Raw genomic sequence first — 24,972 nt, 5'->3', positions numbered from 1 at the left:
TTGTCAGTGTGATTATCTCCAGATTATGTAATCTATATTTTCTTGGTGGTTTTTTGTTTTGTTTTTTTTTCTTTATCTGGTTGAGTTTCCTCAAACTGTAGGTTCATATTCATCGAAGCTGGAATAGGTATAGGCATTAACTCTTGAAAATTGCTTCTTCCCCATTCTTTCCATTGTCTTCTTCCAAAGCTCCATTAGATGTATGCACATCCTCCCATTCTAAAGTCTATTTTTCTAAATTTTTCACAGATCAAGAAGAAAGCTCTCCCCTAATTGACTTTTCTTCAAACCTGTCGTCAGGTTCATGGTCTCTCTAGCTATGTTCAGTCTGCTGGTTAACCTGTTATGAATTTCATTGTGTACACTTTTTATTTTTAGAAGTTCTGTTTCAAGTCAACTACTCTTTTAATAGTCTTTAATGTGTTGCTTTTATTTAGTGTTCTTAATTTCTTATTTCATGCTTTTAATCATTTCAAATATACCATTGTCTTTAGTTCTTGTGTCTAATCCAGCTATATTGAGTTGGCTTTACTTCACTCATGGTTAATTGGTTCTTGAGTGTTTTGAAATTTTAGATCATCAGCTTATGTTTGGCAGGGCTTTGTCTGTGGGAAATCTTACTGACAAAGTCAAACATATCTCTGGAAGAACAACAGAAATTTCCCACAGACATTGCCCTGCCAACCATAAGCTCACCCAGGCCTGTAGTTGTGAATTCTCAGAAAAGAGCACTATCTCCTCTTCCTTGTCTTCTTCCTTTTCCTCTTCTTACTTGTTAAAAAAAAAATTTTTTTTAAGGTTTATTCATTTTTCAGAGACAGAGCGTGAGCAGGGGAGGGGCAGAGAGAGAGGGAGACACAGAATCTGAAACAGGCTCCAGGCTCTGAGCTGTCAACACAAAGCTGGATGCGGGGCTCAAACCCATGAACCATGAGATCATGACCTGAGCTGAAGTCGGACACTTAACTGACTGAGCCACTCAGGCGCCGCTCCTCTTATTTTTAACCACCAGATGGCCAAGAGAGAAAATTTGCTTGCCATCATCTTTTGCTTTTGTATTGTCTCCATGTGCCACTAAACAGATTTTATCTGCCTTGACACTGCCTTTGAACTATTTTTTTAAATCAATTTTATGTACATACAATAAAATTAGCCAGTTTTAAATATACAATTTGATGAGTAACTACTGCCAAATCATAAGAGTATTTCCATATCCCTGAAAAGTTCTTTCATGCCCCTTTGTAGTCAGTCTCTTCTCTTCACTCCCTGATAAGTTTTCTATTATTAGAATTTGGCCTTTCTAGAACTTGATATAAATGTGACCATATAGAATATAGTTTTAGGTCTAGTCCTTTTTCACTTAGCAGAACATTTTTACAATTCACCCATGTTCTTGTTTGCATCAGTAGTTCTGTTTATTGCAGAGTAGTATTCCATTTTATGGCTATCTCATGATTTGTTTTTCCATTCACTTGTTGATGGATATTTACATTGTTTTCAGTTTTGAGCTATTATGAATAAAGCTATTAGAGAATTCTCATAAAAGTCTTTATGAAGATGTATGTTTTCATTTCTTGGATAATGCCTAGGGATGTAATGGCTGGATCATATGTTTGTGTAACTTTTTAAGGAATTGCCAAAATGTTTTCCAACCTGGCTGTACCATTTTGCTTTACCACCCGCAACAGAGGGTTCCATTTGCTTCATATCCTCACCAACTCTTGGTATTATCAGTCTTAATTTTAGTCACTCTAGTAGATATATATTAGTATCTCTCTTTTTTTTTAATGTTTATTTTTGAGAGAGAGAGAGAGACGGAGATAGAGCACGAGCAGGGGAGGGGCAGAGATAGGGAGACAGAATCTGAAGCAGGCTCCAGGCTCTTAGCTGTCAGCACAGAGCCCAATGTGGGGCTTGAACCTGTGAACTAACTGCAAGATCATGACCTAAGCCAAAGTCGGATGTTTAACCGACTGAGCCACCCAGGTGCCCCTATATCAGTATCTCTTTATTATAATTCGCATTTCACAAGTGACTAATAATTTTGATCATTTTTTCATGTACTTCTTGGTTATTCATGTATCTTGATAAATTACCCAAATCTTTTGTCCATTTTTATTTGAGTTTCTTGTCTTTTACTACTGAGCCATAAAAGATCTTTTTATAAAAGATTTGGACATGTCTTTTGTTGGATATATTTTATATATATTTTCTCCCAACCTGTAGCTTGAAATCCAATTTAGATACTTTTTAATAAATGTGTTACATGCTTTTAGAAATATTTGCCTAATTTAAATATTGAATCTTTCAAACCATGAGGATGGGTTATCTTTTGTATTTTTAATTTTTTTTTGTTTTTTAATTTCTTAGTAATATCTCATAGTTTTCGGTGTATACATCTTGTACATTATTAGATGTATCCCTATTCAGTAGTTTTCTGATGCTGTTGTAAATGTTATTTTTTTTACTTGAAAATTCTGATTGCTGGTTTATAAAAAGATGATTTCTGTTTATTAATCTTGTATCCTGAAACCTAAATTTATTTTTAGGTCTAGTACCTTTTTCTTAATATTCTTTAGCATTACCTATATGGACAATTATGTCCTTTGTGAATAAAGACAACCTATGTCCTTGCTTTTAGGGAAGCTTCCACTATGGGCTACTTTTTTCCTATCCTGCAACATTCATTTCTTAAATCCTATTTGAAGTGTTCAGATGGATTGGAAGAAACAGTTTTTTGAGCAATGTCCATACTGTTTTCCACAGTGGCTGCACCAGTTTGCATTCCCACCTACAGTGCAAGAGGGTTCCCTTTTCTCTACATCCTCGCCAACACCTGTTGTTTCTTGTGTTGTTAATTTTAGCCATTCTGACTGGTGTGAGGTGATATCTCATCATGGTTTTGATTTGTATCTCCCTGATGATGAGTGATATTGAGCATCTTTTCATGTGTCTGTTAGCCATCTGGATGACTTCTTTGGAAAAGTGTTTATTCATGTCTTTTCATTTCTTAACTGAGTTTTTTTTGGGGGGAGTGTTGAATTTGATAAGTTATTTATAGATTTTGGATACTAACCCTTAGTCAGATAAGTCATTTGCAAATGTCTTCTCCCATTCCATAGGCTGCCTTTTAGTTTCGTTGATTGTTTCCTTTCACTCATATCTTCTTATTCATAATTTAACAGGAAGTTGCATTTTCTTTTTTTTTTTTTAAGTTTATTTATTTATTTTGAGAGAGAGCATGTGGGCAAGGGAGGGGCAGATGGAGTGGGGGGGAAGAGAGGGAGAAGAGAGAGAGAGAGAGAGAGAGAGAGAGAGAGAGAGAGAGAAATCCTAAGCAGGCTCCACGCTGTCAGCACGGAGCCCAGTGCAGGGCTTGATCCCACAAACCATGAGATCATGATCTAAGCTGAAACCAAAAGTCAGACGCTTAACCAACTGAGCCACCCAGGCACCCTGAAAGTTGCATTTTCTAACCATACTATTCATTAGTACTAGGTCACTTCAAGAAAAGGGGACAATTTTTAATTTGAAGTATCATCTTTTGACATCATAGTTCAATTTGTGGATTTAATGATACTTGACTGAGCTATTGTTTAGGGGCTTTTCTTGTCATATAATGGAAAAAAATATCTTGAGTCAAAGCAATTATATAAATAAAAAGAAACTTTTCTGAGATAATTTTCCAGCCCATTAAATGAAATTCTTGTGTGTTCAGAATGATCTATTTTGCAAATTGCTATGTATCTGGTGACTTGGGTACCCACTTCCTAATATTCTGTCAGCATATAAGAAGAATACATTTTGGGAAAGGGGAAAACTTATAAAAGTCTGTTTTAAAACTTGAAACTTGTGTGTGGCATGTGTTACGTGGATTTTGCATGCAGATAAATCAAATGAAGCATTTAGTTATTCACAATAATTTGAGGAATTATATTAACTTCTAAAACAAGTAGGCTTACTTGAAATACAAAGGCTATATTTACTCAACAGGATTTATTTCCGTTATGGTTCCTTAAATGGTAAGGAGCTGTTTTCCTACTAAAAACTATGGGCAATACCATGGCTCTAAGACTCTTTTTCTGATAATGCCCTTAGAAGATAATCTCTATTGGAAAAGTAATATTGAAAAACAATTCAGTTACTTGAGAGCTGGCCATAAAGTGTGCAAGTGCCTTGCTGGTGGGAGTGCTTTATTGTTGACATGGTATTTTAATTTTATATTTTTCAGATATTTGGATTTGAACTGCATTTTGGAATTCATCTACACATAAGATGCCACCAGCAATTGGAGGTCCAGTTGGATATACTCCCCCAGATGGAGGCTGGGGGTGGGCGGTAGTAGTTGGAGCCTTCATTTCCATCGGCTTCTCTTATGCGTTTCCCAAATCCATTACTGTGTTCTTCAAAGAAATTGAAGGTATCTTCAATGCCACCACCAGTGAAGTGTCCTGGATATCCTCAATCATGTTGGCTGTCATGTATGGTGGAGGTAAGAACCCCTAAGGCCTGCTGTTTTATTCATATTTTTCATTCTTGTTAACCATGACAACTCTTGCTCTGTTTGTTCCCCTGTAGTATTCTGAAACAGAAATGAGAAACTGTAAGGAGCTGTGATTTGGTCTAACTCCTAATCATTGAGCTTTAAAAAGCGCTCAGAAAAATGACATGTGCACAACTGGTTTTTCTTCTTGCTCTCTGCTAGATTCTTGAGATGTAAACATGAAGGTTTTTCTTAAATTGATGTTGGGAGAATTGAAATAAATCAGGCTCACCTGAATAGTAGCATGGTTCAAAGTCTCAGATAAAATCTTTTCATGGCATTAGCATTAAAGAACTGAATAAAATCTTCCCCTTGTTCCTTGTGATGTTAGTTGTCCTAAAAGCATTTCAGGGGCACCTGAGTGGCTCAGTCGGTTAAGCATCTGACTTTGGCTCAGGTCGTGATCTCACAGTTTGTGGGTTCGAGCCCCGCATCGGGCTCTGTGCTGACAGCTCAGAGCCTGGAGCCTGCTTCAGATTCTGTGTCTCCCTCTCTCTCTGCCGCCTTCCCGCTCGCACTCTGTCTCACTCTCTCTCAAAAATAAATAAACATTAAAAAAATGTTTTAAAAAGCATTTCAGTTTCGCCTTAAATTTTAGCTTAAGTTTCATCACTTTTTCCTTTCTGTTTTCCTTGATATGTTTTAAAGGAGATACGGAGAGTAAGTTGCTTACTTAACATCATTTAAAATAGTTTGTTTCACCTTGGAACATCAAATCACAATGTAACGTGTAGAAGTCAAAACCTTCCATAATACTTAAAATGTATAGTTGCTTAGTGAGAGATTCTAAAGCCAAGTGTATTTATTTACTGAGATTGACAGTGTCTCATGGTGCTTATTTAGCCAAGCTTTCACCTCTGTTAATACTATTTTTTGGTGGCAGTTTAGTACCTTGGCTTATTTTCACATGTAGCTCCTTAATAGCCAGCCAATATAAAGATTCTATACTTCAACTGTAAAACTTTAGCCTTGGGCTTCTAACCTGGTGGCAGATTGAACCAATATTAAGCACTAGGCACATATTTCACCCTAGGCTGGGTCTTGTTTGTTTGTTTTTTTTCTCTCCACCCCACCTCCTCTAGGCTAGGTCTTGTGAGTGACAGAGAACACTTGATCCTGATCCCTGCCTTTGGGGAGTTCATAATCCAACTGAGACAATAACATATACTTCTGAAACAGTAAATAGTTGAAGTCCTAATTTAATTAAGTATATAATTTCATTGCACAGAAATAACAGGTAACCTAGTGGCCTTACAGAGAGGTGAATTGGGTGACTTGGAACAGGAGTGGGAAGGCTTCTTTTTTCACTGCGTATCTTTTTATGCCTTTTGAATTTTGAAGGTACACCTGTTTTGTTTAAGTACTTTTAAGAGAACCTAAGTGCTATATTGTAGTAGTTATTTTCTTTTTATAAATTCAGAGAAACCAAAAGGGACCTTGGACATTATTTAGATTGTAAGAGCCAGTAGTTTTAGAGGTTTTGAACTCTATGTGCCTGGATTTTCAAATCAGGTTTTGACTATGATGGCTTGAAGAAATTTTTGGCATAAGTATTATCCAGAAGTACTCCAGGTGTGTGTTCAATGTGTGTTGAGCTGAGGATGAACCAGAGGTTCACATGTTGCAATTTGGAGCTATCACAGAGGTTGAGAGCCACTTGTATTTTGCATCAAAAGTAAGTGATGTCAGTTGTGCTAATTGCACATGACACTTTCTTCTGGGAAAACAGTTCCTTCTTTGTCCTCACCCAGAGATAACTAGCACATTTTCTCTGAATTCGTGTTATAATAGGCCTATGAACTGTACCCCTCTCTATTTTTAATGATAGCTAATTGGGGCCATCCTTCCTGAAATAACTCTGAAAGACAAATTGCCTATTGAGAGCCTGTGGTGGAATTTTTCCTAAATGGGTTATTTTGTTTTGATTGGCTCCTAAGTGGTATATCCCCTAAGAATTATCATCAGTTTTTAAACTGCCATAATTCTGTAACTTCTGTATTTGGGCCACACCCTCAACGCTAATATGTTTTGACCTATGAGTGGTTTAGTGGGCTTTTTTAATGCTTTGGTTCAGAGATATATACTGATGCTTGTTAGAGCATAAGTGTATTTTTAAGGGAGGAGATCTTAGTTGCCTACTCTTGATTTATTTACTTGAGTTTTTTTTTTTAACATGAAAGTGTAAATTTGCATATTTTCAGTTTCACACTAACGTACGTCATTTTGACATTCCTACTTTAATATTGTGGGCTTTACAGTATTAACTTCTAATTCACAGAATCAACGATGTGGCAGTTATTTTGACCTTTGTAATTCTGACTATACAGAATGTATATGAAAATTTATATGGAATTTATATGGAAATATTTCATGAATATTCTTCCAGTATTTAATTATTTTATCTTTTTTTATGTTTATTTTTTGACAGAGAGAGAGCGCAAGCCAGAGAGGGGCAGAGAAAGAGGCAGAGAGAATCCAAGGAAGGCTCCGCACTGTCAGTGCATAGCCCGATGCAGGGTTCAGTTTCATGAACTGTGAGACCATGACCTGAGCCAAAATCAGGAGTCGGACATTTAACTGACTGAGTCACCCAGGCGCCCCTTTAATTATTTCATCTTACATAAGCTATAAATTCAAATTATTTCCAAACCAGCCGTGGTCTGATATTTTCATGAAGTGACTTAGAAAGTCAATGAAAAATTTTTATACAAATTCAAGCTGAGCCTGAAGTCTCTCCTAGCAGCCATTTCTGAAACCAGCCCCTGAGATAGACTTAGTGAGTACTCTGAAACACTAGGATGTCAAAAGGTTTGATTCCTTCTTGCATACATACCATAATTTGAATTTGGATTCCCTGGGGTCAGAGCCTGACCTTTTAATTGTATCAGCCTGCAACTTTGAGTGTAGTACTACAATATAAGTAACTGCAGAAGTTTCCATGGTGTTTATGGAAATAGAATATGTCAACATATAACCAGTAGTATATTCTGAATACATACACTGTATATTTGTTTTAAAAAGTAGACTGTCTTCTAGGGAACTAATTATAGAATGAACAGAAGAAGGTCAGAATTTACTGTGCTAATAGAAGAAAAACATGATTTGTATGACTTCTGCTTTGTAGTTTAGTTCCACACACATAGAGTGCATGTAATGGGGAGAAACGGGCTGGATTTGAAACTTGGTTTTCAGTAGCTTTGTGACTTTGCAGTGTTCAAACAGCAGATCATTTCCTTGTGTCCCCTTCCCTACTGATGTATTGCAGTGATCCTTTCTGTTTGCAGTCATCTACCTTTTCCAGGCAGACGAGGTACAGTGTCAGGTAAACAAAGGTGTCGTTCCCACAAGTCCATATCCATGAAGTAGAGACATAAGTATTCTTATACATAAGTGAAATTCAATGAATGTCATTCAGTGTAATTAGAAATACTGTTAGTCTACTTAAGAATTGTGTTACAGCTTTTAAAACATTGGTTTGGATAAGACTTATAATTAACATTTAAAAGTTTGGTAAAAGGACTTACAGATTATACCTATTTGTAGCAAGTAAGGAGAGGCCATTTGATATTCATATTTGAAAACTGATAAATACAACAAATCTTTTTCTTCCTGATCCTTATGATACTTCAAATTTTATTTCGTTCCTTCTCTCATGTTCAAGAAAAGCTGATATTTTGGTATTCATCTGTTTAGCAGAGGAAATTTAATCAGATTTTCTTTTGTTTTTAATCTGATTTTCTCAGAATAACACTCTGTTTTCTATCTTCTTGAGTTGTTAGACCCAAGATATTTTGACCATTATTTGACTTAATCTCCCACAAGCTTTTTTCCCCACAGTATTGTTACCATGAAACAGTAATATAGGCACGGAGCCAAGTTAACTCTGAAAGAAAGACTCAATTCAGTACCTGAGACATGTAGGTAAAACTGGGAACAGTTTTTTTTGTTTTAAAGTTAGATTTCCTAATTGCAAAATTACTTAAACTTGGAAAAAATATTGGTCATTTTCATTTTTTTCTTTTTTAAAAATATGACACAAACTGCATTTATGATGTATAAATAATACTCTAAAATCATCTCATCATGTCAGAGTGCCTGTCCAAAAAATGAAAACGGAGCAAACTTATTAAATACGTTGATCATATCTTATCTAGGATATGATAAGACAACAAGCCTACAAACATCCATTACCAAGGTGTTTTCAGCCAGTTCTGCCTTATAAGAAGACCGAGGAGAGACCAGAGCCCTTTTATATTTTAGCAAAATTCTGTCCAACATTTATAGATGTAGAAGGCACACAGTGATGTTTTTTAGCATCTTTATTTCTAATACACTTTGACTATGAAATAATTATAGAAAGCAATATTCTTACCATCGTCTTTTGTTGTTTTCTGTTTATTTTGGAGAACTTGTCATTTAGTGTCATTAATGCCTTCTATAGATGTGCAGGAGTTGGTTCCTTTCTTCTATGCTACTAAATTTCTGGTTCTCTCCCAGGTCCTATCAGCAGTATCCTGGTGAATAAATATGGCAGTCGTCCAATCATGATTGCTGGTGGCTGTTTGTCAGGCTGTGGTTTGATTGCAGCTTCTTTCTGTAATACCGTTCAGGAACTTTACTTGTGTGTTGGAGTCATTGGAGGTAAGTTGCTGTTGGTTCATTTTCAAGCATTAGTTTATTACTGGCTATTTGCTTTTCACTTACATTCATCTTTCAGATCTTCTGAATTTTTTTTTTTTAATTTTTTTTTTAACGTTTTTATTTATTTTTGGGACAGAGAGAGACAGAGCATGAACGGGGGAGGGGCAGAGAGAGAGGGAGACACAGAATCGGAAACAGGCTCCAGGCTCTGAGCCATCAGCCCAGAGCCCGACGCAGGGCTCGAACTCACGGACCGCGAGATCGTGACCTGGCTGAAGTCGGATGCTTAACTGACTGCGCCACCCAGGCGCCCCACATCTTTCAGATCTTTTGAGTGAAATTCCTTCCTTATGGAAATTACTTGATTATCATTTTGAAGAGCTATATAAATACTTTTAAGGGTACTAGAAAATCAAACTTTTTTTTTTATATATATAAAATTTATTGACAAATTGGTTTCCATACAACACCCAGTGCTCATCCCAAAAGGTGCCCTCCTCAATACCCATCACCCACCCTCTCCTCCCTCCCATCCCCCATCAACCCTCAGTTTGTTCTCAGTTTTTAAGAGTCTCTTATGCTTTGGCTCTCTCCCACTCTAACCTGTTTTGTTTTTTTTTTTCCTTCCCCTCCCCCATGGGTTCCTGTTAAGTTTCTCAGGATCCACATAAGAGTGAAACCATATGGTATCTGTCTTTCTCTGTGTGGCTTATTTCACTTAGCATCACACTCTCCAGTTCCATCCACGTTGCTACAAAAGGCCATATTTCATTTTTTCTCATTGCCACGTAATATTCCATTGTGTATATAAACCAAACTTTTAAAGAAATTGCTATCATACAGTATGTGTTCATTGTTGAATGAATGAATCAAAGAGATGATAGCATCTCTTGTCCTAAGAATAGTCAATGGTGGTAGATAAAATGTGTCAGGCAACTTCTTGCAAGGTTGATCATTGGCTATTACTCTTTCTCATTACCTCTTCCTCACACAGGGAATAGCCTTCTATTGGAGCAGGAGAGCATAAAACATAAAGCTGGAATTATCTGACAGAATGTCCAGATACATTTCTGAGGGATAAAAGACCCACTTAATAACTCCCTTCTTCCTTTTTTGGTAGCCAGATTAAAATAATGAACTGCTGATGAGTATAATAAAGATTACTTATAACTTCACAATCCAGAGGATGTGACTTAACATTTTAATGTCTTTCCATACTTTTTTCTGTGTACAAACATATAACCTTTTAATACAAAAAATAATAAGATTATGTTTTGTGGGGCGCCTGGGTGGCGCAGTCGGTTAAGCCTCCGACTTCAGCCAGGTCACGATCTCGTGGTCCGTGAGTTCGAGCCCCACGTCAGGCTCTGGGCTGATGGCTCAGAGCCTGGAGCCTGTTTCCGATTCTGTGTCTCCCTCTCTCTCTGCCCCTCCCCTGTTCATGCTCTGTCTCTCTCTGTCCCAAAAATAAATAAACGTTGGAAAAAAAAATTAAAAAAAAAAAAAAAGATTATGTTTTGTAACCTTTTGTTTTTTCACTTACCAAGATACCATGAACATCTTTCCATGTCATTAAATATTCTGATAACAATATTCCATTGAATAGATAAATACTAAAATTTTTTTTTATTAAGCTGTATGCCAAGATCTCACGACCCTGAGATCAAGAGTCATATGCTCTACTGACTGAGCCAGACAGGCTCCCTAATATATACCATAATTTTATTTGACCAGTCTCTTAGTTAATTCAATATTTAGGGTTTAATTTTTGTTTTTTGGGGTTTTTTTTGCATTTTCTTACTGTTAGTAAACAGTATTACATTAATATTCCTTTATGAACATGAATATTTTCTTAGGATAACTTTGTAAAAGTGGAACTGCTATGTTTTTGAAAAATACATATAAGCTAAATTGCCCTCCAGAAAGATCATGCTCACTAAGAGCTCTACCATCATGTGAGAGGGGATACAGCCTTGGCAAAAATAGGATATTATCTTTTTTAAAAATCATTTCATCAGGTGAATGCTGTCTTCTCCTCGTTTTAATTTAAATCTCTTTGATTATTGGGAAAGTAAATATTTTTAATTTGTCTGTGGCTGTGTATTTGGGGTTTTTTTGTCTTTGTACAAAATTCTTATTAATGGCTTTTGTGTACTTGTTTAAGAATAATGTGTAGTAACTTTACATGTTAAATTATTGTCCCTTTGCATAAGACACAGTTATTTTTCCAAATTTTTTTTTACATTTGTGAAAATACACATAACATAAAATTACTTTCCTAACCATCTTTTAAGTGTTCAGTTTAGTGATATTAACTATATTCACATTGTTTTGCAACCATTTCTACCATCCATTTTCAGAACTGTTTTCATCTTGCAGAACTGAAACTCTGACCCCATTAAACAATAACTTCCCAGTCCCCATCCCTCCAAATATCTGTTGCCAATTTTTTTCTGTTGACTTTTCTTTGGAAGAAAAATTTGGGGTGGGGGGCAGTGCCTGGGTGGCTTAGTCAGTTGAGAGTCCAACTTCAGCTTAGGTCATGATCTCGTGGTTCATGAGTTCAAGCTCTGCATCAGGCTCTGCGCTGACAGTTCAGAGCTTGGAGCCTGCTTCGGATACTGTGTCTCCCTCCCTATGTGCCCCTCCCCCAGTCACACTCTGTCTCTCTCAAAAATAAACATTAAAAAACCAGAAAGAGGGGTGGCGCCTAGGTGGCTCAGTTGTTAAGCATGCGACTTTGCTTAGGTCATGATCTTGTGGTCCATAAGTTCAAGCCCCATGTCGGGCTCTGTGCTGACAGCTCAGAGCCTGGAGCCTGCTTCGGATTCTGTGTCTCCGTCTCTCTCTGATCCTCCCTGACTCACGGTCTGTCTCTCTCTCAAAAATAAGTAAACGTTTAAAATTTTTAAGTTTTTTTTTTTATTTTTATAAGATTTATGTATTTATTTAGTGAGGGGAAGAGGCAGAGCGTGCACCTGAGCCTGTATGCACCGGCAAATGGGGAGCAGCGGAGAGAGAAAATCCTAAGCAGGCTCCCCACTGCCAGGGTGGAGCCTAATATGCACAGGGCTTGAACTCACAAACACGTGAGGTCATGACCTGAGCCAAAATCAAGAGTCAGATGCCTAACCAACTGAGCCACCCCAGGCACCCCTATTTGCCTATTTTTAAACATCTGGTACCCTACCCTCCCCCTGCCATGTTTTACATTTAAAACTTTTGAATAGAAGAAAACATTTTACATAAAATGAGAAGAAATATAAAAGTCTGTTTGCTCCCACATAGTTACTCAGCTTATTCTCTTTTATTCGTTCCTCAAATATTTATTAACAACCATGTGTGTATCAGGCACTGTTCTAGATATTGTTGGGAATAGAACAACAAAATTGGGCTAAATCATACTCTTTAATGGGAGGGGGCAGACAATACTACTCACAAATATATGAATAAATAGGGAAAATATCAGCTAGTAATAATGCTATACAAAGCCTCAAAACAAAGTGTTCTGACAGAGAAAGACTAGGTGGTCTATGAAGGTAGGGTGCTCTGGAGACATGTCCTTAACCAAGAAATCTGAGTAAACAGGGAACTAGCTTTGTGAAAATCTAGGGGAACCTAAGCCCCAGGTCAACAGTGTACTTCTTGGCACAGGTGAGAATGGTCTGGTATGAGATGAAGAAGGGAGTTAACGTAAGGGGAGGTTATGGTTGGGAAGCCACTATCAGGCTTGAAACAGTGGAGTGATCTGCTCTGGTGTATTGGTTTAATGCTCTGTGAATGGCTTAAACATAAATGGTAGGGAACAAGCAGGGACCAGGGAAAGCATCTAGAAGTTATTTGAATATTCACTTTTACTAGCACTGTTTATTGAACAATTCTTTCTACAGGAATTAAAAACTTCACTTTTACATTAAGTGTATGTATATATAATGTTTACATTAAAATATATGTTATATATACATAATATTTTATATATATATATATAATATATTTTTTTACATTAAATGTTCATGGACTCTGTCCACTTTCACGGATCAGTGTTTATGCCTGAGTCAGAGCCACACTGTTGTAATGACTGTAGCTTCTGGAAGTCCATTTAAATATCTGTTACTGTTTGTCCCACTCCTCCTGTACCACAGGAGGACTTCCTGATTGACTCCCATGCATTCTCTTAAGTATGTTTTAGAGTCATTTTACCCTATTCCAAAATGAAATGCACTGACATTTTCATTGGAATCACATTAAATTAATACATTCATTTGGGGAGTATTGACGTCTTGATGATGTTGTGTTTTATTGTCCAAAAACTGTGTGTGCGCTTGTGTGTGTGTTTTCATTCTCTGACCCTTTAGGAAAGTTACACAGTTGCAGTGATTAAAATTGTACATTTTTTACTTTTGGTGCTATTGTAAAGTCATTTTTTAAAATGTTTCTTTATTTTTGAGAGGGATTGAGAACACGGGCAGGCGAGGTGCAGAGAGAGAGGGAGCAGCCTCTGTACTGACAACAAACAGGAACCTGATGTGGGGCTTCAACTCATGAACTATGAGATCATGACCTGAGCTCAAGTTGGACGTTTGTCCACCTGAGCCACCCAGGTGCCCCTTTGGTGCTATTATAAAAGGAATAATTTTGTGTTGCACTTTCTGTTGTAAAACTTGTCTCTAGTTGATAATTATCCACTTAATGATTTTTCTGTCATTACAATGATTCCTCAGGTGGTTTTGCGAGATTAGACAAATAGTTATTCACCTTCAAATACTATAAACAATAATAAAAATAACTAACATTTATTGAGTGCAGACTGCAATGCCAGGCACTGTTTTAACCAACAGCACTGTGCACCTGTTTTACGTATTAGGAGACACTCACATGTCCGACATTACCAGCAAGTCGTGATGCTGAGATTTGAACCCACATATGTCTGCTTTTAGATACCACACTTTAAACCATTATACAGTATATCCTGTAAGGGTGAGGATTTTTGTCTCATTTGCATTATTTATAACTCTTATTTTAATTTCTTTGTTTTGTTAAGTAATTCCAAATACGTTGCTGACATTTATTATAGTATGTGATTCTTTTTAACCCTCCTCCCCAGGTCTTGGGCTTGCCTTCAACTTGAATCCGGCTCTGACCATGATTGGCAAGTATTTCTACAAGAGGCGACCATTGGCAAATGGACTGGCCATGGCAGGCAGCCCTGTGTTCCTCTCTACCCTGGCCCCCCTCAATCAGGCTTTCTTCGGTATCTTTGGCTGGAGAGGAAGCTTCCTAATTCTTGGGGGCCTCCTACTAAATTGCTGTGTAGCTGGTGCCCTGATGCGACCAATAGGGCCCCCGCCAACCAACGCAGGGAAAGATAGGTCTAAAGAATCCCTTCAGGATGCTGGAAAATCTGAAGGAAAAAAGGGAGTAGGTGATGCAAATACAGATCTTATTGGAGGAAACCCCAAACAAGAGAAACGATCAGTCTTCCAAACAATTAATAAATTCCTGGACTTATCTCTGTTCACACACAGAGGCTTTTTGCTATACCTCTCCGGAAATGTGCTCATGTTTTTTGGACTATTTACTCCTTTGGTCTTTCTCAGTAATTATGGCAAGAGTAAACATTACTCTAGTGAGAAGGCTGCCTTCCTTCTTTCCATTCTGGCTTTCGTCGATATGGTAGCCAGACCTTCTATGGGACTTGTAGCCAACACAAAGTGGATAAGACCTCGAGTTCAGTACTTTTTTGCTGCTTCTATTATTGCAAATGGAGTGTGTCATCTGCTAGCACCTTTATCCTCCAGCTACATTGGGTTCTGTGTCTATGCGGGATTCTTTGGATTTGCATTTGGGTGGCTCAGCTCCGTATTATTCGAAACACTGATGGACCTTGTTGGACCCCAGAGGTTCTCCAGCGCTGTGGGATTGGTGACCATCGTGGAATGCTGTCCTGTCCTCCTGGGGCCGCCACTTTTAGGTATAGTATGCCTTACTACCTCTTTGGTCCTCTTAACATAAAACAGGCATAGAAAATTGGGAAGGTAATAAAAAGCAGAGATTGGTGAGCCTCTGGGTGGCAGAGAGCATTTTTCATCTCTGTAGCCTCAGTGCTGACACAATGCTTGGCACAGCATAATTGCTCAGATCCTTACAGAATCAAATTGCATTGAACCATCAAGTTGAAAGGGGAGTCCAATATTTTTACAAATGGCATTCTTTTTTGAAGTGTTTTATCTTCATAAAACTTAGGTGCTTATTGTAGAAAACATGTAAAATACAACACCTCTGATAATAGCTACCATGTGAGCTCCTGGTTTACCAGGGACTGTCCTAAACATTTTCTGTATCCTCTTACAGCTCATAAGCCTATGAAATAGGACTGTCATAGTTCCTACTTCATAAGAAATAGAAGCTTTGAAAGGTTAAATAGTTTGCCTTACATCACATGGCTAGTAAGTGAGTATATAATTTGGGAACTGTTTCTTAAGGTTATCTTTTCAGTTAATAGCTCACTAGATAACAAATTAGTGAAGATGTATACTTTTTAGAAGTATGATTTGGGGAATAAGGATACATAAAGAAGACCTATAGCTCTCCTTCTGATACTGCTCTCTTCCTCCCCATATCCAGTGATTCTAGTCGGCCCACTTTTTCTGTCACAACACCACCCCATCCACAGTTCCTGTCCCCTATCTGGGTTGCTCCAGCAGCCTCCAGACTGGTCTCCTCATATCCACTCTAGCCAGCCTACAATCTGTTTTCTCCTCTGCAGGCAAATACAAACTCGATATTCCAGCTGATGAGATCTTTCCAGTTGCTTCCCATTGTTCTTGGGGTGGAGAGCAAATTCCCTTGTGGCCTACAAGGCGCCCCCCAGCCTGGCTTCCAATCTCTCCAGCCTCATTTCCTGTCACTCACCTTTTGTTCTCTCTGCTCCAACAGCCCCGCCCTTCCTCCTTCCCCCTCACACCCCAGCTTCCTACCACCTGCCTTTGCACTTGCTGTGCTCTGGCCTCATCCTTCTCCCATCCCCTCCTCCTAGATGGGTCCCATCCTCCTCTAGGTCCCTGCTTCATTTACACTGTAAGAGAAGCTTTCCTGACCCTGCTTGCTGCTCCCAACCCCCTATTTTCTGCTTTCAAACATTCCTTGTCACGGCTTGTATAATTATTTGATTAACATTTCTCTTCTCCACTGAACTGTGGATGTTCTCTCCTCTGCTCTCCCTTATCCTCAGGGCCAGCAGCCCGGTGCCGAGTGTATGTGTCAGCCTGATAAATATTGCTGAATGAACGATGTCCTGAGTTAGAAAAGCATATGGAATCATATTTGAATTGGTTGTATTAAGTCCTCTTGGGTGTTTATTCCTTAACTAACCAATTGGGTGAGATGCTAATAAATTTTACTATAACAAGGATTTCATGGCCAAAAAATTTTTGGAAACCCCAAGTTTGATAGATTACCAGAGGACCTCGCAAAGCCTATTTAATATGCACATGGTGAATCTTTACCAGAAAAGAATATGTTATGCCATTCCCTAAGTTTGACTTTGGGAACACTCAGGAGGTTACAGGTGCAGCTTCAGTGTCAGACTTCCTGGATTAAAAGCCATGTTATTTCACTTATGAGCTCTGTGACCTTGGGCGAGTTACTTAAGGTTTCTGTACTTCAGTTTGTACATCATACAGCGGGAATGATGACAGAATCTGCCTGTTGTGAGGATTAAGCACTTCGAATGGTGGAAAGGTGTTGCTGTTAATTGTATAGCACAGGCCAAGTGTTCACAGGGACCGCTCTTTGGGAAATGCTGATGTCAGCGAAAGAGCATTGGCCAGGAGACTGCAGTTAGCTCTGTGGCCTGGGGCAAGACTCCTAAACCTCTTTTGAGCAACAAATTTTTCCACTGTGAATCTAGAGAATTGATTCTAGATGATCTGTAGGTCTTTCCTGGCTCAAATTTGGAAAGATTTCATTATTTTCAAGTTGCTAAAAATAACAAAATACGCAAGGCCATCTAAAACCCAAGTGTGACATCATAAAAGATGAGATAATTTTTAGCAGTTCTTTTTTTAGACTAGTTTGTCATTTATGGGCTCTTTGAGGATTGGTTGACATCTTTCTGAGTAGATTCTTCAGCTTCATTTGGGAAAGGTATACTTGTTCACTTTTGCCCACATAACTGTGTTTTGGATATCTTCAGGTCGTCTGAATGACATCTATGGAGACTACAAATACACATACTGGGCGTGTGGTGTGATCCTAATTATCGCAGGCATCTATCTCTTCATTGGCATGGGCATCAATTATCGGCTTGTGGCGAAAGAACAGAAAGCAGAGAAGCAGCAGAAAAAGGAAAATAAAGAGGAGGAGACCAGTGTAGATGCTGCTGAGAAGCCAAAAGAATACACAGCAGAATCTGAAGAGCAGAAAGACACAGAAGGAAGTCCCAAAGAGGAGGAGAGTCCAGTCTAAACGTGTGGGGCCCAAGGGTCAATGGAGCAGCTTGTGACCCAAGATACCTGAAAATGTTCTACTGGCCTGTAATCCAGCAGTGGTGCTCAATGCAAATAGTGGACATTTGTGTGGGAAATCGTACCAGGTGTTCAGTGATGGAATTTTTGTTTCACTCCTTACCAGTAGCCTGAATTTAAAATGCCATACCTTTGGGAAGGGAGTGGTTAGCAAAGAATGACAGAAGGAAGTAGTATGCGGTTTTTTTTTGTTTGTTTGTTTGTTTAAATCTTAGCTTTTACCAGTGTCCAGAAGATTATAATATGTGCCTTAAGTTTTAGTCTTTAGAACTCTTTAGGGAGCCTTAACTTTTTAAACCATTCTGCTGAATTCATTTAAGTGTTACGTTGTAAGGAAGAGTAACAACTAACTTGTTTGAGACCAATCTAAAATTTAAAATTAATCTTTGTTTCATTGTTACTTGTAATATAGTGTCATACATCATCACTGGAAGATTTATAAGTAGAAATATTCGTTGCCAGTTGGGATTTTATAAAATCCTGACTAAAATATTTTCCTAGCATCAATAGTTGCCTGGCATAGTGCCTGCTAGCTATATATTTAGGAAATTTAAGGCATAAAGCTTTGGAAACATCTTGGCCATTCTAGACACATTGTACTCATCAGCACCTCTCTGGAATCTTTTCTTGGGATGCTAATATTATTAGTGTTTGAGAATTGATTTCATTACATTACTGTTTTCCCTTTTCAAAGATGCATTTTGAGTGGTTATAGGCCATTGCCCCCTTTGAGGTCACTTAGTATTTTTCAGTGTAAAAGTTAATTTTAAAATATGCAAAACTATGTATTTGTGCCTCCTTATTAGTAAAAACAACACATCTAATTAAATGCAGACAGATATTTCAAACAGCAGCTGAATTCAGCTTCAGTTTTACCAAAACCTCAGTTAAACTGTGAGACTTGGAATCTTCTTTTGTTAATGATTTTCCTGGAATTTCCCCCCATTGATTCATAGTGGTTCCATTTATATCTGTGTCTGTCTTAGAGCTGCATGTGAGATATTCAATCTTTGTATATTTGGGTTTTTTCTTTAATGTTTGCTAATTAAAGAAAGCCAGAGCAATTTGGCCCCAGGCAAACAAATAAGGGTAAGATTTGGAGGAAAGTTGCTCCTTTTCTTTTTCTCAGGCCTGACAGAAAATTATGTTTTGCTTACAATTACTGGATACATTCTTACTTTCCACACAAACCTAAAGATATTGTGACCCTTTTTACTTACTTGAGAAGTAGAGAAATGGGTTTAATATAAGGATAGGGAGGATGGACCAGAATGAAAACTGTAAATATTTTTTAACCTAATATCTTCTAAAATGCGCAAGAAGATGATGATAGACACTCGATAAATTATATTCCGTGAATTTAAAAATATCATTGTAATTGACACAGTGAAAGAAAGTATAGGTACAAAACCTTTTGTGTAAGAGGCTGGCTTTTCCAAATAAACTTTTTTTTTCTTTTTTTTAAGAAATGTTTCTCCCTCCAAATGTTTATTTTCTTGAGAAAGTATTAGTGTGTCTTTATTTTCAGTATCAAGATCCATTTTGGCCCTTGCTAATATTAAATCATTTAGCTTATGTGCTGTGGGAATTGTGTATATTGCTAATTTTATTTATATTTTTCTTCTTTCATCTTTTCTTTAAGGCAAAGAAGAGGGGAATTTTGAAATCACCTCTCTGAAAGCATCCAAAGCAGTTAGACTTAAGGACACAATGAAAACTCCCTTTCAGTGCCTGAGTGTCATGGCAGATGGAGGAGGCATTTTAGGGGAGAAGCCTGCTGTGATTGTTGGCAGGCTCGGCTCCAGTTGGGACTCTGCTATTTTCCATGGCCCCGAGTCCATAACCTCTATGTGCTTCTTTCCCCTTCCATAAAAACGAGGATCACTGTCAGTGAGGTAATATAAGTAAAGGAAATGGGAAGGGGAGGTAGGGTGGAGGAGGAGGAGTGCAGGATTATTTTCCCCAGTAGGGGAGGAAAACTTTTCCCTTCTTCCTTCCTAGGTTCTTTGGCTGGCCTAATAATTATATTGACCTAAGACAGATTAATAGGAGAAAAATTTAATTTCATACATGTGGGAACTTCACATAGACATGACAGTAACATAAATAATTAGGCAACCAAGGCTTACAAGCCATCTTGAGCTAAGGAGAAGGGGGATAGGGGTCTTCAGCTTCAAAAGGAATAAAAACAATTTATAGAAAGATGGGAAGAATAAATGTTTGGTAAACTATGCCATGTGGAGAACTCTTATGTTAAAAAAAAAAAAAAGTTAACTTTGGTAATAGTTCTCTTCCTATTAGTTTCCTAATAGTTCTCTCTTTCCTTGGTACAGACTCCCTGTCTAAATTCTTTCAGGCAGTACCAGGGGAGGTAAAAAGTTCTCCTTGAGACTGTTAGGCATTGGTGGCCTTCAGCTCAAATAATCCACATGCTAAAGTGGCCCATTTGGGGCAGCCCTGTCCTGGACCCCATCACTCCCATCACAGTTGAGCTATATCCGTACCTAAGAGCCTGCTTAGTCTTTGTTCAATAGCTGAATCTTTTTAGTGAGGTGAGGGGTTTGTGGTGCAGACTGACCACTACTCATTAGCAAAAAGAGTTGAAAACCGCCTCCAAGCTGGAATTAAACTTTTTATTGCCAGTCCAACCCTAACTTTCTCCCCCTAAAGAGGGAGAATTTAAGCTATTTATTCAACATCAATTTTGGTAACAGCCAACATTAAAACCTGATACAGGCCTACTCTGTGCCATCTTCCTTGCTAACAGTCCCCATGAATTTTCTCTGTGTTGTAGGTTATGTTCAACACTGGGAAGCAGCCGAGCTTTCTGATTCTGTCTGTTGTCCTTTATTCCGTGTGAGGACTAAGTTTTATTCCAATTCACATGGTTTCAGTGGCTGCTTTGGGAAAATAGATGTATGCAAAAAGTACCTGCCTGTATTTGCTTTTTCTCTGTGCCACACCCTCTGTAAGTCACAGGACCTATACAGCTCTTAGGTAGTCGTAGTGCTTGGCTCTGTTCAAGAGTATATTCTGAAACAAGCTCCCAGGCCAAAGCTGGGAAATTACTTAAGAAGCTGATAGGTTGGACAGTTGCAGATTATCATGGTGACAAGACCATATTCTCATGCTCTACACAAGTTTGTTGAGAATTTAAATTATCTGAACTAGTCATGATAAGTGAATAATTTCTATAAAAAGTATTCAGGAAAACATGATGGTAAAACAAATTATGGGAAATTCAGAGGTGTTTTATCCCTGATTTAATCACACTGATGACTAGTCCTGAATTCTTGGGTTATCTGAATTAGTTTATGTGTGTATTATAGATACGTATGTCAATATTAATCCTGTATTTTTAAAAAGGAAAAAGTTTTGTCAAAAACCACTTAATATTTTTGTATGAGCCAGTGTTTTACTGTGTTGAATTTCAGACTGATAAATTGGGTATTGGTTTGTGTGAAAAACCTAAATGTCTGGGTTTTACCTTCCCTAGCAAATGGTTCATAGTATAATAAACTTAATAATCAGGTAGCCATGTGCCCCTCCACCATTTTGCTTGGAAATACGAGGAAAGGTGAACAGCAGATTTCCACCTTTGCAACATGACTTGTTTTAATAATCAGATCAGGCATTTGCCTGGAAGACATGAAGAAAGAGGTTAATGACAGACTTGTGTCAATATGAAAATTCTTTCAGTTCTTGACAGGAAGCGACAGCCCAAGCTTGCCTGGCTTCCCAGATGTGAGCAATGAAGCCAGGTTGCTTCAGAGTTCAGAAGCATCTAAGGGGATTTCAGGTACATCATTTCTGAAATGTGTTCTAGCTTTAGCATTTTAGATTCTGTCTCCCCTTTTCCCCCATTCAGTCTGGGCCATAGTGACTAAAGCTTTCAAATGAGAGTAGTTGGAAAAAGTACCATGTGTATGTGTAGATTATTTTTCTCCTCAACTGAACAGCATTGATCTACTGCATTTTGCTGAGTTTTACCCTGACTTGCCTAGAGGAGACTGGGATAGCTAGCAACGGAATTGTAGTCTGCTGGTTGCTTAACAGTATGGGCCACCTGGGTTCAAATTGAGGCTGTGTGACTTCAAACAAATTACTTAGCCTCCATAAGGGTCAGGTTTTCTCTTCTGTAAAGGGGTTAAGAATAATTGCTAGCGCCCCCCCCCCCCCCCCCCCCGCAGAGTTGTCCGGAAGGTTAGTTGATATTTGACAGCTGGTGTTAAGTAAGAGCTTAATAAGTGTAAATACCTATTAAAAAAAAGTCTTGGGGAAAAAATTGAGCTCTTCTAATTCCCAAAATGGATCCTTACTTGGAGAGGATAGTTTGGAAGAGACTCTTAAAGATAAGAATATTAGCTAAATTATCAGATTCTCCTTTCTGATTAGATCCCCCTTTTATTCTTGTAAATGTAATGGTCTTTCTTTGGTAAATGAATGGGTGAAATGAACAATTTACAAGGTTGGTGCATACATGTCTAGCTCTGTGAGCCAAAGGGTTGTAAATCTCAAAGCCCTTGCACTCCTGATATTCTGACAATACACTGTCTCCAAGGAAGAGATGCCTGACTAGCAGCACATAAAGCTTTCCTCTCGATATTTGTGATGATTCTAAAAGAAGAAATATAACTAAGCCATAACTAGTCGTGATTAAAATTGTCTGTCCCTACCAATGTTCTTAAATGCAAATTGAAAAATTGGTGAGGTTTTAGTTTTTACCTACTATATACATAACATGATTTAAGTTATAAATTATCAGTTGGTGGCTGAATAAATTGGTGTAACATATTGACAGAGTATATGAGACATATTTCATGATGTGTGTCAAGTGCCATGAGTTCACATCACATTCCAGATAATGGAATTTATGTAAGAAAAATATGTCTGTCTTTGAAATTGTCAATTTCTTTGGAAAGTCCTAAGGTGTATATCAGTAACTAAATGGATGGTTATGATGTCCTTGTGGTATAAACATGGCACCATGTTAAACAAGCAGAACACAAACTACTATGATACATGTCTGTCTATGTATATATATATATATATATATATATATATACATATATATACACACACACACATATATACATACATCTATATACACTACATACATATATATATACATACATATATATGTATGTATATATATACACACACACATATATATGCATAATGCCTATAACACACTCACATTGGGGGAAAGAACATACACAAATAGGCTAATCACTTTGTGACCATAATTAGAGATGACTTTTTCTATATTTTTTCCATATCCTAAATTTTCTTAATGTGATGATAACTTTTATAGTAAAAGAAAATATTTAATGTAGGAGATACTACTGGTTTACAGAGGGGAAAAAAAATAGTACATTTGATCTAGAAGTGTTCTGACACATGACTCCTAAGAAAATGAAGCTGATGATTATTACAAGCAGGTTATTTTTTTCTGTTTCTTCGATAGTTGCATCTGGTGAAAGGGAGGGGAGTAAGACCTGGACCTCAAGAGCACAGTGCTCTCAAGGCATGATCTTGCTGCTGCTGGACCAGAGCTGTGGAGCATAGAGTCCACGGGCTGCCTGTGCCAGCCTCCAGTGCTGTCTTCCTGGAGACAGTGCTCTTGGGGACAGCATTCCTGTAGTTCCCCCTCTGATCGTCATTTAGCTGCAAGTGAATGTTTAACTCAGAAAGCTAGAGCATTCAGCACTTACCCACATCACAATGTTGCAGTCTTAAGCGTTATCTTCCTGAAATCAGCATCGAAAAAAAATTCATTGATGTCACACAAAGGAGAATTTGCTTGTCTGCACAGCTATCATTTATTTACCAGCGAGTATTTATTGGACTCTTACTATGTCACAGGCACTGTTCTAGGCTTTGAGAATCCAACCATGAACAAAACACGATAGGTCTTCCCATGCGTTTACATTCAAGTGGCAGAAGAAGGACCGTGAACAGTAAGTTCTAAGGAAAGTAGCAGTATTTTTTTTTTAAAACCATCTTGTGCCTATTTGCTGGATAGAGGAGATAATAACAGTGAGCAAAATTTGATTCCTGGCACTCACAGCTTCTAGTGTAGTGGGAAGGACTGTGTAGTCAGTGTTGTAGGGCAGAACATGGGGAATTCTTTAACCCAACCTCAAGAGGGCCCTCAAAAGGACAAAAAGTATATTTCTTTGCAAGTTAACTTCTCTGAACCTCTTTGGTAAAATAAACATAGTAAAATTGTGAGGATTAAGTGTGTAAGTACTTGGCGTGCTGCTGGGTATATAGTAGCATTACATTGAGCTCATAGTGTTAAAAATTAAGTGGCAAGTGGCAAGTCACCAACCAGAACAAGAAGGAATAAACAGCTGCTAACATATGTATGGCTCATCAGAGTTTTCAAAGGCCTTTCAAGTATATTCTATCATCTGAGTCACACAAAATCCTGGGGAGGTGGGTGTAATGGAAAATACCCTTTAGTTGGGTCTTCATCCCAGCAGGGCATCTCCCCTGCTGTCAGAAGAGTGCAAAGCAAGACTGCAGATAGCTCAGCTCAGTGGCTAGAGCTGAAGGTACCTAATGGAAGAGGCCGGATCCTGGGTAATCTTGGAACAGTGACCAAACCAATCACTTGGGTCCTACACCAAAAGGAGTAAAATGGTCCTGTCCCCAATGTATTCACAATATAATTTAGAGTCCTTTCCCTTGGCTTTGGAATTCATAATGTGATTTCTTCACTTGTGGATTTCCTTTCCTAATATGCTTTACTAATTCCAGAATTAAAAGTTTGCACTTCCTGAGCTTACCCTGGCCAGGTCCCAAGAGGAAGTGGCCAGCAGCCATTAAGAAGCCAGGAGGAGAACTGGGCTGGGATTACAAATCACCTGGTGTGCTAACAATCTGTACATCAATAATTATCAAGAGAAGGCTTCTAATGGTTCTTGTCGTTGTGATTCATCTTTCTTTCCTTTCTCACTGCTTTATTTTTTATCCCTTTTAAGACCAAAAAAATAGGCCTGGGTGCTTTTAATCAGGCCCTGTTTATTTATATACTCTTCTCAAAAGGGGAGCTTTACTTTTGATTAACAACCCTTCTTTTAAATTCCAGGTACCATCTTGTTTCTCAAATGCTGAGAATGAGCAAGATCAGGCCTGCAGTAGGGGGTCAAGTGAGCTAGGCACTTGGAGAGGGTTCCTAAACTTCTGCCTGTGCCCTAGCCCCTCCCTCCCCTTCCCCATTCCTACCCCCACATGCTTCCTCAGCTGCCCAAATGG

At 38.1% G+C, this 24,972-nt stretch overlaps 1 protein-coding gene across 5 annotated transcripts in view; it reads left to right on the top strand.

The window, feature by feature from the left end:
* The window catches only part of LOC101099065 (monocarboxylate transporter 1), a 62,987-nt gene extending 40,480 nt beyond the window's left edge, over nucleotides 1-22,507 (top strand). For 4 of the 5 annotated variants that reach the window (XM_045033307.1, XM_045033308.1, XM_023258996.2 and 1 more), the window contains exons 2-5: nucleotides 4,232-4,492; nucleotides 9,041-9,184; nucleotides 14,289-15,155; nucleotides 17,379-22,507. In XM_045033307.1, the coding sequence (XP_044889242.1) occupies nucleotides 4,276-4,492; nucleotides 9,041-9,184; nucleotides 14,289-15,155; nucleotides 17,379-17,650 (1,500 nt within the window). In that variant the 5' untranslated portion in view covers nucleotides 4,232-4,275 and the 3' untranslated portion in view covers nucleotides 17,651-22,507. The remainder of the gene's footprint in view (nucleotides 1-4,231; nucleotides 4,493-9,040; nucleotides 9,185-14,288; nucleotides 15,156-17,378) is intronic. The other variant, XR_006582867.1, reaches the window with a different exon arrangement.
* The last annotated feature ends 2,465 nt before the right edge of the window (nucleotides 22,508-24,972 follow it).

The sequence above is a fragment of the Felis catus genome, chromosome C1 (genome assembly GCF_018350175.1).
Source record: "Felis catus isolate Fca126 chromosome C1, F.catus_Fca126_mat1.0, whole genome shotgun sequence".
NCBI classification, from domain to species: domain Eukaryota; kingdom Metazoa; phylum Chordata; class Mammalia; order Carnivora; family Felidae; genus Felis; species Felis catus.
Note: the sequence above shows the minus strand (reverse complement) of the source record. Positions and strands in the feature narration are given on the sequence as shown.